This window comes from Prionailurus viverrinus, chromosome B2, assembly GCF_022837055.1.
Source record: "Prionailurus viverrinus isolate Anna chromosome B2, UM_Priviv_1.0, whole genome shotgun sequence".
NCBI classification, from domain to species: Eukaryota; Metazoa; Chordata; class Mammalia; order Carnivora; family Felidae; genus Prionailurus; species Prionailurus viverrinus.
The window spans coordinates 30,234,403-30,249,431 of NC_062565.1; the positions used below are offsets into that span (position 1 = coordinate 30,234,403).

The window sequence follows — 15,029 nt, forward strand, 5'->3', positions numbered from 1 at the left end:
GAGGTAAGAAAAGTCCAACCAGGCCCGTAAGGCGGCTCCTCCTCCTATTCCCACCTTGGGCCATTAAGAGGACCCAGAGATGAGAAGGAAGGTGAAAAGAGCCCCACCCTCCGCAAATGCCCAGAAACAAAGAGCACCTACCGCCGCCTCTCACCATCGCTGGGGCATCCGATAAACGAGGAGCCCAACGAAGGAGCAGGGAGCAAAAGGAACACAATGGCGCTAGGGCCACCATCTTGGATTGGGCCCCCTACCTTCCCTTCCCCCCCCCCGAACTCTTAAGAGCTCTCAAAAGGGATGCAAGCAATGCAAATAACGACCCATCTAGGTCCCAGGGATCAGACCATAGTCTGTGGAAGGGGTATCAGGAGTCCACGAGGCAGAATGGCCGCAGAGAAACGCAGATGGAAGCGGATGATAAATAAGGCCAAAGCTTACCTGAGCAAGGCGAGCGCATATGGCGGCGGCAACAGCGACGAAGGAGGGAATCTGCCTTCACTTCCGGTTCTCGGCTTCCCTCTTACCAGGGCCTCCCGCCTTCTCGGCTGCCAGCGCGCAGGCGCAAGGGACCGGAAGGCGACCCTTTCACGATCCCATAGTTCTGCGCGCTCCGGGGTTGCCTTTAGAAAATGCCTGTGTGAAAAAAATTTTTAAAGCCACTTCTAACTCCTCCGCTACTGCAAGTAACAAAGGACATAAAGGAAACTGGCATCCTCTCCTACTGTTATATATTTTCTCGTGCCCTATTCTACTCCATATACTTCACCTCTTCCTTTAGGTTGCTGTCGGGCAGGTCTTCTCTCCGGGCACCCCTCCGTAGACTCACCGCTCGGTGGAAAAAGGGTGGCGGGGACTGAGAGTTCCCACGGGGTCCTTGGCCTGTAGTCAAGGTGACCCGGGTGCGTCAGCGTTGGAGCTAGAGAACGTGGGACCTCAGTTGAGGGGAGGAATGAGTCTGAGCCGCGCGTAGGGGTCTTACCCTTTCCCCTTGCCCAAAATGTTGGCCGATGTAGTTGATGCCCCAAGGGCCCTCAGGCTATGGGACAGGAAATTCGAGTCTGGAAGGTGTTCTAAATCCACTGAGTGGATTCTGCCTCAGGTTTTAAAGAAGTGGTGGGGCTTGAGGTTTAGGCAACATTATATAAATATTGTTAATTCGACCAGAATGTCTTTAGCCCCGCCTCCAGCAGCCCCATTGTTGAGCTTGAATTTTTTCCTTAATGAAGCATTTGATAACCCAGTCTTTGATATGCTACCAAAGTCAGATGTGACGTCAACAAAAATGACAGCAAACATTCGGCTCTTTACCTGTTACCAGTTAGCCACTTAACAGTAAGGAATAGGTACCATTATTGCCATTCTACAACAAACAAAGCAACAGATCCAAAATAAAGCTAGCTGTTTAAAAGTCGTTTAGTCTCTATTGTATCCTGCCTCCCTGCTTGAAGAGTCCGGTTAATAATTACCCTATGGATTACCTCATTGGTTCAAGTCTTTGGTGAAGTAGGCATTGTTCTGCGGCCAAGAGAAGGAACAGTGATCCAAGGATGATGTTTCCGACTTTAAGTATCAATTGATTCAACAGTATTTATCAGCTGCCTACCCTGTGCCAACCGCTAACCTAGGATCCGGGGACTCGGTGAACAGCCCTGTCATCAGAGTTCACATTCCAGGGAAGACAACATATAAACAAATGTCAAGTAGTAATAAGTGCCATGAAGAAAAATAATGCAAAATAAGGAGCAAAGAGTGCTTGTTAATACACCCCAGCTTTTCTCTATAGTTGCCATTGTAGTTCTCGGATTCCCAACGAGGAACCACATATGTTCCTCATTTAAGAGAAACAATAACATACTAGTTGCTTTTATTTTTTCCAACAAGCTTCAAAGGACAGCGCTTTGGGGTATTTGGGGAATATGTAAATAAGGAACAAGAGAGTGAATGAAAGTGAGAAATGATGAAGCAAAAAGGAAGCTGCTTCCACACACCAACTGATTTGCCCAAAGGTTTTATTTTTATTATTATTATTGACACTTTCTTATTGTTACAAAGGAAAGGATGCTAAGGATGTAGAAAGGGAGGCCATGCATACAAAGGAACACAGCATCACTTTACATCTCAGGAAGCAGTGAGCATCTGATGGGTCTTTGGGGAAATCGGAAAAGGAAAGGGAAAAATCCAATAAAAAGAAAGACCAATTTAGAGACAAAAAGAGAGACTACGAAATGCAACATCTTCCTGGAACCACAGTAGAGAGGCTAAACGAGGTCTTCATTTCCTTTTCAGGGACCATAAAGTCTCTGGGAAAAGAGAGGTGGGAAGAACCAATTCTTCAGAAAAATTACTAGGTTCACAGAATGAGTGAGTGATTTAGACAGCCATTGACAAATGTGAGGAAACAGTTGTGTTTTGGTTTTGACGGTGGGCAACGGGTGGTAATAATATCATAGGGCAGACATTTATGGAATCACAGCAACTACATGCCAAAAACCATGCTAGGCTCTTTACAGAGTGATTCCTAATCATTGCAGCAGTCCCGTAAGGTAGGTATTATTGTTATTATCACCATCAGCATCATGCCAGTCTTGCAAAGGAGGACACTGGACTACAGATTAAGTAGCTGTCCTAGGTGCACAGCCAGAAAGTGGCAGGGTTGGGAAAGGAACCCAAGGCTTCCAGGCTCTGAAGTCAAAGTGTTTTTTCCACATCCCTACTTATCCATGCTACAAATTTCACAGAGGGTTTCGGTGAGAGTGACTTGGGAGTTTACAAGGTCCCAGTGAAGGTTAAAGAACAGTAAGGAGACTCAGATCTGAGCAGGGTACTTTTCACAGAGTTATTGGATCTTGCCCCTAGAATTTCTAGGGAATGGAAAGGAGAGAAAATAGGAAAGAAGCAGTGAAGATGGCAGGTGGTAATTTTGTTTGGGGGGTTTCTTTGAGGAAGGGAACTGGAAGGGAACAGTCAGGTCCTATGGTGAATTCTAGGCAGCAATCCGGTAGTTGGGGTGGACCTGGGGCCTGACGTCACAGACCATGCCAAGAAGTTGGGCCAGGACGCGTTCACGGTTTCTCTGCTGGGAGCTCTGCATGCCCTGTACCTGGCGTCTCGTAGCCTGCTCCACCTCAGCTGAGAGGTTCCCCTGGGAGCCCATGGCCTGGGGGATCGGGAAAGGGGCAGAAGACAGAAAGGCAAAAGCAGAAACACAGAAAGAAGGGTACAGGTATGTGGAGGAAAAAGTCCTGGAGCAAGGCTAGGAAGAAAAGCCCTTGCCAAAACCACCCCCATCCCATGGAAATATCCAGACACCAAAGAAAGCAACACAATTCCCTTTCCTTTGAGATTTGACATGCAACTTCATCCTAAAACAACTGGAAAACCCCCACTACCTCACCACACGTGACCATAAAACTTTGCTTTCCACCCCAAATGATATCGTACTCCACACAGACGGTGGCAAGTCCCCTCCCCCACCCCCACCCCACAAGCCATCCAAGTCTTTCAAAACTCTCAGATTCTCATACATCTCACATACCTTGAACAATAACGTGGTCCCTGCCAAGGGTCCCCCTCAGCCCTTTACCATCTTGTTTTCTTCTAGGGTCACCCCATACACACCTCATCAGATGCACCCACCAACTTGCACCCCAGGATCCCATTTCAACTCTCCCACAACGCACCGCCTGCTGCTTGCTCTGGAATTCCTGCTCTCGCTCTCGACGGTAATGCTCCACCTCCATCTGGGCCTCCTCCTTTGCCTGCTTCAGACGCCGGGCCTTCCCTGGAAGCAGAAGAAGGGATAGGGGGTGGGAGTAGACCCCCTCACAAAATGTGATAGTAGGGGTCATTCCTTTCCAGAAAGTTTTGCTGCCACCTCTCAGCCGACCGGGTGCTAGAGTCTAACACCCACCCTGCTAATCACCCTCCTAATCAGCCTCCTAATCAGCCAGCCCAGCCCCAGCTTTCTCCCCCACCCCACCCCGGCCTTGGATTTTCCCAGGGACTCAAACGTTTGCTGTCCCCCCGCACCCCAATTTTCTTTCCAGACTCCTAAGGGAGAGAAAAGGGAACTCACTCTTTCTGGCATCTGCCACCTTCTCAGCCGCCCGCTTCTCAGCTTGCAGGAGCTGCTGGATACCCTGAGACTGACTGGCCATTTCTGTCGTTATGGCTGATGCTGTTTCGGATGCTACCAAGGTACCAGAAGGCTCCCCCAACCCCCAACACACATACACACCACCTACTCCTCTTCCACCAGCTTCTCGCTGCAATTCTCCACTGTCCCTGGGTCTTAGTGCTCCCCTTTTCCGCTAAGCCTGCTGCACCAGGTGTCTCCCCCAAACTGATCCTCCAACTGATGGCTGGTCTCTTCTCCCACCTCTCCCACAGGCAGTACCCAGAAGGACCACCTGGGAGCAGCAGAGACCAGGCCCAGAGCTGCTCGCTATCATCACCGCAGGTGCAGGGTTTTCCGGGTCGCTGTCTAGCAACCGGGACAGGGGCAAAGAGGAATGAAAAGGAGGCATAGAGGGCTTGAAAATGGGATGAGAGGGAAAGGAAGTCAACATGTGTCGTTAATTGGGAAAAGAGTATGCTGGGTTTCTGAATTCTTCCTACTTCTCTTCCTCTCTTTTTTTTTTTTCTACCTCCCCTTTCTATCTCTTTTTCTGTGTCTTTCCCAAGTCCAAATTTTCGTTTGCTTTGTCCTACTCTTTTTAATTTTGTTTTAATGTTTATTTATTTTTGAGACAGAGACAGAGCATGAGTGGAGGAGGGGTAGAGAGAGCCAGAGACCCAGAATCCGAAGCAGGCTCCAGGCTCTGAGCTGTTGGCACAGAGCCCGACGTGGGGCTCAAACTCACGAGCTGTGGGATCATGACCTGAGCCGAAGTCGGACGCTCAAGCGACCAAGCCACCCAGGCGCCCCACTTTTTTTTTTTTTCAATGTCTTTCACACATGTCTTTTTTGATTTGTCCCAGTTCTTGGCCTCACCGTGGTTTTAGTTTTGGTTTTCCATTTTAACCATGATTTTTAATCCTCTTCATCTCCCCTCTTTTTTCTCTCTTATCTATCTCTGAACCATCTCTTCTCTCTTCCCTGTTGGGGGAGGGGAAGCTAAATCTCTAAATCACCGTTTTTACCCTCCCTTGCTCGGCTCCTTTTTCGCGTCTACCGTCCAGTCTTACGGTTTCAGACGGACCCTTTACCTTAAGTTCCCCTAGTTTCCCCCCGAGGCCAGACTGAGGGAACACACCCCCCCCACCCCCGCCTTTCCCCTCGGAGAGAGACGACATCCGGTAACGTGCCTTCCAAGTGCGTTTCCGCCCTTTACCTGCGTCTCGGCGTGCGCCATTTCCGCCAGCCTACAGTGTCTCCGCCCTTCCCGCCTCCCTTCTTCCGAGCGTCTTAAACACAGGCCTCGGGCCTACAGCTCTGGGGGTACTTAGGGGGGCGGGGGGCAGGTCTGATGAGTAACCCCTCCCCCCAGGTCCCAGAGGGAGAAGCCTCCACATCTGTCTGCCGGGTAGATTATATTCAATTTCTAGATCATTATTTGAAATTATCTGTGACTTTTAAATTCAGATTTCTGTTGATTAAAATGTCCCCCGTCATTCTTTATTTGCCTTTTTCAAAGCCCCGTATTAAAACTTACCTGGGCTAGTGAGCCTCAAAAGCAATTATTTATCCTTTTCTCAAATTTTACATTAAAAATGTCTGTGACCCAAGCCCACTTCAAAATTGTTTTCAAACCTATCATCTGGTTAAGGGATGAGCGTTAGGATAGGCCTCATCTGTTCCTGAAGATGTAAAAAGAAGGGGAACCGAAGGGAGGAACAAGATGGAATGTCAGGGATGGTGGGGGAGGGACCAGGCAAGGCTGGGGCCCTGACTGCTGCCTTTTTCTCCTTCTTCCTCAGCCCAAGACTTCCATGGCCTCCACTTCCCGCCGCCAACGCCGAGAGCGTCGCTTCCGTCGTTACTTGTCTGCAGGACGGCTGGTCCGGGCCCAAGCCCTCCTCCAGAGACACCCGGGCCTTGATGTAGACGCTGGGCAACCCCCACCACTGCACCGGGCCTGTGCCCGGCACGATGCCCCTGCCCTGTGCCTGCTTCTTCGGCTTGGGGCTGACCCTGCCCACCAGGACCGCCACGGGGACACGGCGCTGCACGCTGCTGCCCGCCAGGGCCCTGATGGTGAGTTTGCCTGGTGGGGAACAAGGTCATGAGCGACTAACTAAACGGGAAGGAGATGAAGGCCAACAAATGAAAAATAAGCTAGCAATGCAGAGGAAAGTAGCTGCCCACGTTGGCATGTGGCAGTCATTTGTGCCTTTAGGTTACTGAGCTACCATTCATTCTCTGAAGATCCCAGCATTCTCGAAACAACAACTTCAATTTTCACATCTTTCTACATTAGTAGCTACTGTGTGTCTTGACTGGTTGTCAAGACACAGTACAAAAAGTAGGATAGAGGGTAGGTTCTGCAGTTAGATTGCCTAGGTTCAAATCCCAGCTTCACATTTAACAGCTGAGTATTCTTGGGCAACTTCCTAAACTTCCCTGAGGCTTAGTTTGCCCGCGTGCAAAGAGTTAAATAACTCTTGCTATATTCCAGTACTTCTCACAAAACCACTCATCTAGTCCTCCCAACAACCCTATGAAACTATAAGAATTAATATTTTCCACTATTTGTCAGATGAGAAAACACCACAGAGAAGTAAAATTACTTGCCAAAGTCCCCCAGTGACAAAGTGGTAGAGCAGGGATTATAACCCAGGCAGCCTAGCTAGACCGTCTGTACCCTGTAACGACTGTGTTATCCTGTGTGATACATTACAGAATTATACAATGATAGTGCCCATGTTCAAAGCACCCATGCTGTCACGTATGTTTTGAGAATGAACTGACACCATATGCAATTAGAGCACCCGGCCTGTGATTAACATGCAGTAGATGCTGGACGTCGTTTCCATTATCAGCAGATCCATACTCCCTTAGCCTCAGTTCTGCAACTCAAAACACTAAGAGCCAAACATTTTTCATCAGTCAGCCACCAGACTCGTTTGGAGAGAAAACCTAACCTGAACTAAAGGGAGACTATCTATCATTCATTTTTATCCTACTGATGGCTTTTCACTGCAGAAACATTTCACGTGTTTGGTTACCGGAGCTACCCAGGCTCTCCTCGGCTACCTAAGATATGATGTATGTACTTTCAGGTCAGCCCTACCAAGTCCCAAAAACATCTGAGTTCTAAGAAACCTTTGACACTGAGGGTTTCAGGTGGGGACCTATTGACAGCGGAGGCAGCTCAGTAGAGATAATAGCCCTTAGGAAAATAAAACCCTCTAGAGATTTTCCTTCTAGTGAGAATGTTGGAGGAAAATCTGGGTTGGAATGAACAACCTTAACTCAGTTTGATTGCTATTACCATCCTCCAGCTCCCCAACAGAAACCTCTCACCCCAAAAACTTCTCCCCATATGGTAAATTTAAAAAAACCCTTTAATTCCCCTTAACATAATGAGATAGGCTGGCACATTCAGATTTTTTGTTAAAAACAAAAAGAGCAGGTGTGCAAAATGCAAGCATCTAATTTGACAGCTCACGTTATACATGGCAAGAGAGCAGAGGACCCTGTGGCAGATCCCAGACCTCCTCCAAGTTCAGCCTCTACCCCTTACCGGCTGTGTAACAGGAACATGCAACTTAACTTCTGTGACCCTAATTTGCTTTTTTTATCATTATTATTATTATTATTTATATTTTAACTTGCTTCTCTAAAATGAAAGCTGTGACAAGTAAATGAGGCAAGTACTTGGCAGATTTGGCGCTCACTAGATGAGAAGTATTGTTATTTTTATTCTCATATTTTCCAATTATGGCTTTTTGAGTAATAAAACTACCTCATAGCGTGGCAGGATTTTCCTTCGTCGTATTGACATCTAAGAAGCATATGAGATTGATACTATTATCTCATTACAGATGAGGAAAGCAGGGCCCAGAAAGTTCAGGAACTTTTTGAAATCTCATAACTGACAGGTTGTTGTCTTTCCTAAGGGGGACCTGCTCTCAGGTCATTCCCAAGCTGTGGTGTCCTCTCGGGCCTTACTTCCTCCTGTTCTCCTGACGGTCCAGCCACCAGGTGGCCTTCTGGCTCTTTGGTAAAATGGCCTGTCTCATTCAGCTTTGAGCTGCTCTAGAGACCATTCTGTCTTAAAATGCAAATATTTCCTTTGACCAGATGAAATGACCCAGGATCCCCTGAGGAGGGGAGGTTTTCTCCCATTCCCACATTAGGCGAGAGATGAGGCAGTTCATGCTGGATTGTCTGGCTGCGCGGTCACAACCGATGAGAAGCCAGTGAATGGCTTTTGGTAACTTCTTTTTGGGACCCATCACCTCATGGGGAAGTGGTCTTAGCTGCCAAAGACCCCCATATAAACACACCTTAGTCAGACAATAACCATTCTCTGCATACAACAAGAATTAGTGGACACTAAGAAACGGTCTTTGCGAAAACAATCAAGTCCAAAGCCAGCCTGTTTTCTTTGTGTATGTGTTTTTTTATGTAACATTTACTGTACTTCTGTTCTGTGCCAGCACAGTACCTGACATCGCCCACCTATTACTCACTTTGACCTACACAGTAGGTGTAAGCGGTGGCCCGTTTTGCAGATAGCTGAGCCATCTGGTTTATGTTCCATTTGCCTTTCAGCCTTACCTACCATGGCACAACCACAAACCTGCAACTCCAGCTACCCAGCTCTGTCTTCAGTGACCCCAGGCATGTTTTCACAAGACTGCCTTCCCATCCACCTGATTTCCACTTTGCTAAGTTATCCTCCCTTTCCAGCCCAACATAAGCCCCACCTCCTTTTTGGAGCCTTCTCTAACCACCCTGCTCACTTTTTGTTTTTGTAATTGTTTGTTTATTTTGAGACAAAGAGAGAATAAGTGGGGGAGACAAAGAGAACTAGAGGGGAAGAGAGAACAGCAAGCAGGCTCCACACTGTCAGCACAGAGCCCTATGTGGGTCAAGCTCACAGATGGTGAGGTCATGACCTCAGCCAAAATCAAGAGTTGGCCACTTAACTAACTGAGCTACCCGGGTGTCCCCACCCTACCCACTTTTACCTTTTCTTCCTCTGTGCCTCTATCAACCATCACTCAGTATAAACTTACAATATTGGTGTGGTTTTTTTTAATGTTTTTATTTATCTTTGAGACAGAGAGACAGAGCATGAGCAGGGGAGGGTCAGAGAGAGAGGGAGACACAGAATCCGAAGCAGGCTGCTGGCTCTGAGCTGTCAGCACAGAGCCCGATGCAGGGCTCGAACTCACAAACAGTGAAATCATGACCTGAGCCGAAGTTGGATGCTTAACCGACTGAGCCACCTAGGCTCCCCAAATACAAGTGTGTTGGACCAGTGAGTGTGAACGTGATGTTAAAATAGAAATCATGCCTCGTTATGGGGAGGGGAAGAACAGTGCTTCCACCACTAAGACACAGAGCGTGTTTTTACTTCAAAATTTTTTTCATCTAGATTTTTCTCAATATTAAAGTACAACATATTAAAGAACCCTGGGAAGTTGATTTGTACTGCTAAATTGATGATGAAAGTGGCATTTCAAATCACTGGTGGGTGGTGAGCTATTTAAGAAACAATTTTGGAGTATTTGGTTCATCTAAGGAAAGGACTCCGACCTCACCCCTGACTCAAAAGTATATTACCGGAGGGCCGCCTCAGTGGCTCAGTCAGTTGAGCATCCGACTTCAAGTCATGTCATGATCTCATGGTTGGTGGGTTCAAGCCCCACATCAGGGTTTGCACTGGCAGCACAGAACATGCTTCAGATTCTGCCCCTTCTCTCTCTGCCCCTCCCCGACTTGTGCGTGCACACGCTCACACTCTCTCGTGCTTGCTCTCTCAAAAATAATCAATCAATCAATCAATCAGTCAATAACGGGGGCACCGAGTGGCTCAAGCAGTTGAGCATCCACCTCTTGATTTCGGCTCAGGTCGTGATCCCAGGGTTGTGGGATTGAAACCCATGTCAGGCTCCACGACCAGCATGAAGCCTGCTTAAAATTCTGTCCTCTCCCTGCCCCTTTCCCCTCTTGTCCACACGCTCTCTTTCTCTCTCTAAAATTAAAATAAATAAATTACAGCAGCTTAAATATCTTAACATGACAGGAAGGGTATGTAGCAAATTCACAGGAGACATTTCCTTTGGTGGTGAGGGGCAGATGGGGAATAATATTCAGAAGGCAATATTAGAGAAAGCTTTAACTTTACCTATGATACTTTATTTCTTTAATACAAAATAATGTTGCAAAAATGACAGAACAGTAACATACCTTGTGGGAGGAGTGGGGGTGCTTATTGTACTATACTTTTTAAATTTGTTTGGATTTCTAAAAATAAAAATTAGTAGAAAAAAAACACTAGAGAATATTTTTATAATCTTAGAGTGGGGAAAGCCTATCTAAGGATGACGTAAAGCCAAAAGCAATGAGAGAAAATATTGATACATATATAACTGCATAAAACCTTTCTAAGGATGGGAGAAAATATTTACAAATACTTGGCACAAGGTATAAACGTATACAAAGTGTACTACAAAGTATAAAGAGCTCTCATGTCTACATGTATAATTTCCAGGGGAAAAGTAGATGAAGAACATGAACAAGTCATTCACAAAAGAGATAAAGAGCCAGGGGCATCTGACGGGCTCACTTGGTAGAGATTGTGACTCCTGATCTCAGGATCATGAGTTCAAGCCAATGTTGGGTGTAGAGATTACTGAAAAACAAAATCTTTTAAAAAAGAAGGACACAAGGAAGGAAAGAGAAAGGAAGAAAGAGTGGGCCAAAACACATTAAAAAAGGAAAAAAAAACAATGAAATCTTTTCCTCTATCAGATGAGCAAAATTAAAAGGGTGGGTTGGTGATACTCAACTTTAGTAAAGGACAACACAGGCACTCATATTCTGTATCAGGGCGTATGTTGGCACAAATTTGAGAGCAATTCAGTAAAATCGCACGTTCTTTGACTCAGAAATTCCACTTCCGAGAATCTACCCCACTCCTTGTCCACAGAGATATATGTAGGAGGCTGAACATTTTTGGAAACAAAGTCTGTTGACTGGGGGTGGGAGATGTTTGTTTCATATGCATAGCGGAACACTACACAGTCATAAAAAAGAATGAGGTAGGCTGTGTATACTCTTGTGGAAAAATACAAATGAGACGTTAAGTGAAAAAAGCAAGTTGCCAAACAATAGAAATAGCATGGTCACATACCTCTGAAAAAAAGACGCCCATATATGCATTTATATACACCAAGACAGGACTGGAAGGGACCACAGCAAACTGTTAACAGTGATTAAATTTATTCTTCATTCTTTAAAAAGAGAAAAATTTTTTCACATCAGTTGTATCCTGTTTACATTAAAATATTTACCCCTAGTCCTACCACACAGAGACCAGAATTTTTACACATTTCCTTCTAATTATTTTTTTTAACCATAAGATTTGGCCTCTTTTTTTCACATGGTTGTGACTGGATCCCATGTATGGTTTTATAGCCAGTTTTTTCCTCACACAGGCATCATTTTTAGTGGCTATTTAATATGCTGTGCCATATTTTACTTGCCCTGTTTTTTAGTTGGAGGCCTTACTCCTTAAAATCTATGAATTTTAAAACCTCCTATGGGAGTCTGAGCACCCACCCACCCTCCCGCGGCTGTGAACCCTAATGGGGAATAAACAGTTGAAAGACAGGACCAGGTATTTGCTGGATGGGACAAGTTGGGAGGGCTTGTGACCAGTCACATCAGTAATAAGTACCCCCTTCCCTCATCCTGATATGGTTTGGGCTGGGCGGCGCTCAGAGATGCACCAAGAGGTGATGGGTGGGGGGTGATGGGCCTTGGCCAGCCCAGGTTGGCCCATTCTGTTTTCCTGCCTTCCTGGCAGTGACAGGACAATCCTTCCCTTGTCCCATCCTTTTGTCAGGTGGCCAGTACTTCCCAGCACCACAAAATAAGGATTTAAGGACTGCCGGCCCATTTCCTCCTGCCCTAGGGAGAGAAAGTAGGTCCATAGGAAGGGAGGGTACTTCACTCACCTTCCTCTGTCCCGGAGTGAAGAGGTGCTTGGTGGCCATGGTGGGTGGGCTTGACCAGGGGTAGAGGGCTGGGTTGGTAGTGAAGTGAGCAGCATGGCCTTCTGCTGATGCTAGAGTGGATGCAGTGAGGGCTCAGGAAGAGGGGGGTTCAGGAATGTCAGTCCCTCTGCTGTTCACCCCCAGCCTCCTGTCAGCCAGCCCCTGGGTGGGACCCTCTATATCAGCCCTTTTCCCCTGCCCTAGGTCAGCAGTCATTTGGAACAACCTTGCTCTGTTCCTGGGAACATTTCCCTTTACTTCCCAATCCCCCTTCCAGTATGCCTCATATGAGGTTGGCTGAGAGAAATTCCCCTGAAAACACTTATTTTACTCAGTTCATTGAAAAGTATCGTAAGGGCCTCCTGAATGGCTCGGGTCAGTTAGACATCCTTCTCTCGGTTTGGGTTCGGGGCATGATCTCACGGTTTCATGAGATGGAGTCCCACATCAGGCTCTGCACTAACAGTGTGGCGCCTGCTTGGGATTCTCTCTCTCTCCCTCTCTCTCTACTCCTCCCCCAATCACGCTGTCTCTGTCTTTGTCAAAATGGGTAAATACTTAAAAAAAAAAAAAGCCATGTACAAAGGCACCTCTTATTTATTTGTATATCTATAATGGTACAGAGTAAAACATACAGGTATTTAACCAGTCTGAATTAGTTTTGGATGAGAAACACAGGGTTATAAAGTGACAGTATTTTCAAACTAAAAACGAAGTACATAGTTAGAGGTTTTTGACATTGCCCGAGGTGGCTGGACGCAGACTAGAAAATGTCATTTAACATAGCAGAACTCCCAGGACACTGAAACAGTTTGTGGGAACATAGGTCATAATATTGTAAACTACCACACTTATCACACATGTGGTAAACTATCAGTAGATATTTGTCGGTGACCATGATTTCCTAATGCCCAGGAGACTTCCATGTGGGCAACCCTTTCCGTTGCTCTAAGACCAAGGGAGGGAGTGACCAGCAGGATTCAAGATGGCAGCCTGCCAAGGAGTGGGAGTCCCAGCTAATTTCTGCTCACTGCTCTCCCACCAACAGCCTACACGGACTTCTTCCTGCCACTGCTGAGCCGCTGCCCCTCTGCTATGGGAATAAAGAATAAGGATGGGGAGACCCCTGGGCAAATTCTGGGCTGGGGACCTCCCTGGGATTCTGCTGAAGAAGAGGAAGAAGACGAGGCCTCTAAGGAGCGGGAATGGAGGCAGAAGCTGCAGGGAGAACTGGAGGATGAGTGGCAGGAGGTCATCGGGAGGTTTGAAGGTAAGGAATCCATTCCCATCCATAGCTGCCCTTCTTCCCCTTGACTGCTTTTCCTGTACCCACCGCATGGGTGCTCCCACTGGCTTCCTGTGCCCCCTTTCTCTGAATCTCCCTGCCGCTCTTGCCTGTCACCTTTTCACAGCATCTCCCCGACCACCCCCATCCTGCCCTCCCAAACAGATGATGCTTCCCATGAGACCCAGGAACCCGAGTCCTTCTCAGCCTGGTCAGATCGCCTGGCCCGGGAACATGCCCAGAAGCAGCAGCAGCACGAGGCAGAGGGAGCCCGCCGACCCCCACGGGCTGAGGGCTCCGGTCACAACTGGCGACAGCAGGAGGAGGAGCAGCGGCTCTTCCGAGACCGAGCCCGGGCCAAGGAGGAAGAACTGCGTGAGAGCCGAGCCAAGAGGGCACAGGAGGCTCGTGGGGACCGAGGGCCAGAGCCGGCCAGGGCTGGGCCCAGGGCAGAGCACCCAAGAGGAGCAGGGAGGGGCAGCCTCTGGCGCTTTGGCGATGTGCCCTGGCCCTGCCCTGGGGGAGGGGACCCAGAGGCCATGGCTGCAGCCCTGGTGGCCAGGGGCCCCCCCTTGGAGGAGCAGGGGGCTCTGAGGAGGTACTTGAGGGTCCAGCAGGTCCGCTGGCACCCTGACCGCTTCCTGCAGCGATTCCGAAGCCAGATTGAGACCTGGGAGCTGGGCCGCGTGATGGGAGCTGTGACGGCCCTTTCTCAAGCCCTGAATCGCCACGCAGAGGCCCTCAAGTGACCCCAGGGAAAGAGTGAGAAACTGCAGGGAGTGCAGCCTTAGAGGCAGGGCAGTAGTAAGGGGCAGGTCAGGGCGGGGGTGACGAGGAAGAGGCTGATGCTGCCCCGCGCAAAGGATATGGGGTGGGAGTGAAACTTGTAACGAGTGGGGGTGGGGAGGATATGGGCCACCGCCACTGCTCCTTGACTCCTCCATTTCCTAATAAGACCTGGTTCCACATCTCACTCCCAGTGTCTCCTCTGCCTTTTTCCATTGCTGTGGTTTTCATCATACGTGACATCTCCTTTCCCACCCCGCCTGCCAAAACCCGCAGCTCCTACACACCTGCAACACGCACGCACACACTGAGCCGCACTCTCAGCTGGAGGCAGGAAGGCCCTGCTTGCCCACCCCCATACCTAGGCAGCCCGGAGAAGACCCATGTTGCCCCCCAGTCTCACTCCCCTCCCTGCGCTGGGCTCCTCTACTCTGCAGGCAGTGACTGGAGAAATAGATGTGAACAGAGGCAAAAAAGGGAACAAAACCAGTTTCCCTCCTCTCCCCAGTTCCCCGGGGCAGAACCACATCCTCCTCCCCACTTAACACCCCCTTCCCCCGGCACAGGGCTTTCCCTTTGCTGAGTCACTGAACGTTCTGAGTTGGGGGCAGCTGGAGCTGGGGGCCATGAGGAGATTGTGGGAGGACGGGATAGAAGCAGAACGGACAGAGGAAGAGCCCTGTGGGGGAGTGGAATTTCGGTTGCTAAAATTAGGAGCCGGGGAGGGAGGTGGAAAGAGCCAAATTATGTAACCTGGGTTGTCTGCTCTTGGGCAACCAGGGAT

At 48.3% G+C, this 15,029-nt stretch overlaps 2 protein-coding genes across 6 annotated transcripts; one reads left to right on the forward strand and one right to left on the reverse strand.

The window, feature by feature from the left end:
• Positions 1 to 841: 841 nt before the first annotated feature.
• ATP6V1G2 (ATPase H+ transporting V1 subunit G2) lies at positions 842 to 5,908 on the reverse strand. 5 transcript variants are annotated; one of them, XM_047858062.1, is made up of 5 exons: positions 4,994 to 5,294; positions 4,076 to 4,159; positions 3,681 to 3,781; positions 1,479 to 3,157; positions 842 to 916 (listed from the first exon to the last, which is right to left on the reverse strand). In XM_047858062.1, the coding sequence occupies exons 2-4, from the start codon at positions 4,155 to 4,157 to the stop codon at positions 2,984 to 2,986; spliced, it is 357 nt and encodes a 118-aa protein (XP_047714018.1). In that variant the 5' UTR covers positions 4,158 to 4,159; positions 4,994 to 5,294; the 3' UTR covers positions 842 to 916; positions 1,479 to 2,983. The 5 variants fall into 5 exon arrangements, with proteins under 5 accessions (XP_047714018.1, XP_047714022.1, XP_047714020.1 ...); XM_047858066.1 differs by lacking the exons at positions 4,076 to 4,159; positions 4,994 to 5,294 and adding an exon at positions 5,655 to 5,908; XM_047858064.1 differs by lacking the exons at positions 4,076 to 4,159; positions 4,994 to 5,294 and adding an exon at positions 5,334 to 5,387.
• On the forward strand, positions 5,366 to 14,432 carry NFKBIL1 (NFKB inhibitor like 1). Its single transcript, XM_047858058.1, has 4 exons — positions 5,366 to 5,525; positions 5,920 to 6,196; positions 13,223 to 13,444; positions 13,625 to 14,432. Exons 1-4 carry the CDS (start codon positions 5,469 to 5,471, stop codon positions 14,206 to 14,208), a joined length of 1,140 nt encoding a protein of 379 aa, XP_047714014.1. The 5' UTR covers positions 5,366 to 5,468; the 3' UTR covers positions 14,209 to 14,432.
• The last annotated feature ends 597 nt before the right edge of the window (positions 14,433 to 15,029 follow it).

Coding starts and splice junctions, on each gene's coding strand:
- ATP6V1G2 (XM_047858062.1), bottom strand. CDS start 4,157: ATGGCCAGTCAGTCTCAGGGTATCCAGCAGCTCCTGCAAGCTGAGAAG. Junction 3,782..4,075: donor GGTGGCAGATGCCAGAAAGA/GTGAGTTCCCTT, acceptor TTCTGCTTCCAG/GGAAGGCCCGGCGTCTGAAG. Junction 3,158..3,680: donor TCCAGAGCAAGCAGCAGGCG/GTGCGTTGTGGG, acceptor CCGATCCCCCAG/GCCATGGGCTCCCAGGGGAA.
- NFKBIL1 (XM_047858058.1), top strand. CDS start 5,469: ATGAGTAACCCCTCCCCCCAGGTCCCAGAGGGAGAAGCCTCCACATCT. Junction 5,526..5,919: donor CCTCCACATCTGTCTGCCGG/GTAGATTATATT, acceptor CTTCTTCCTCAG/CCCAAGACTTCCATGGCCTC. Junction 13,445..13,624: donor GGTCATCGGGAGGTTTGAAG/GTAAGGAATCCA, acceptor CCTCCCAAACAG/ATGATGCTTCCCATGAGACC.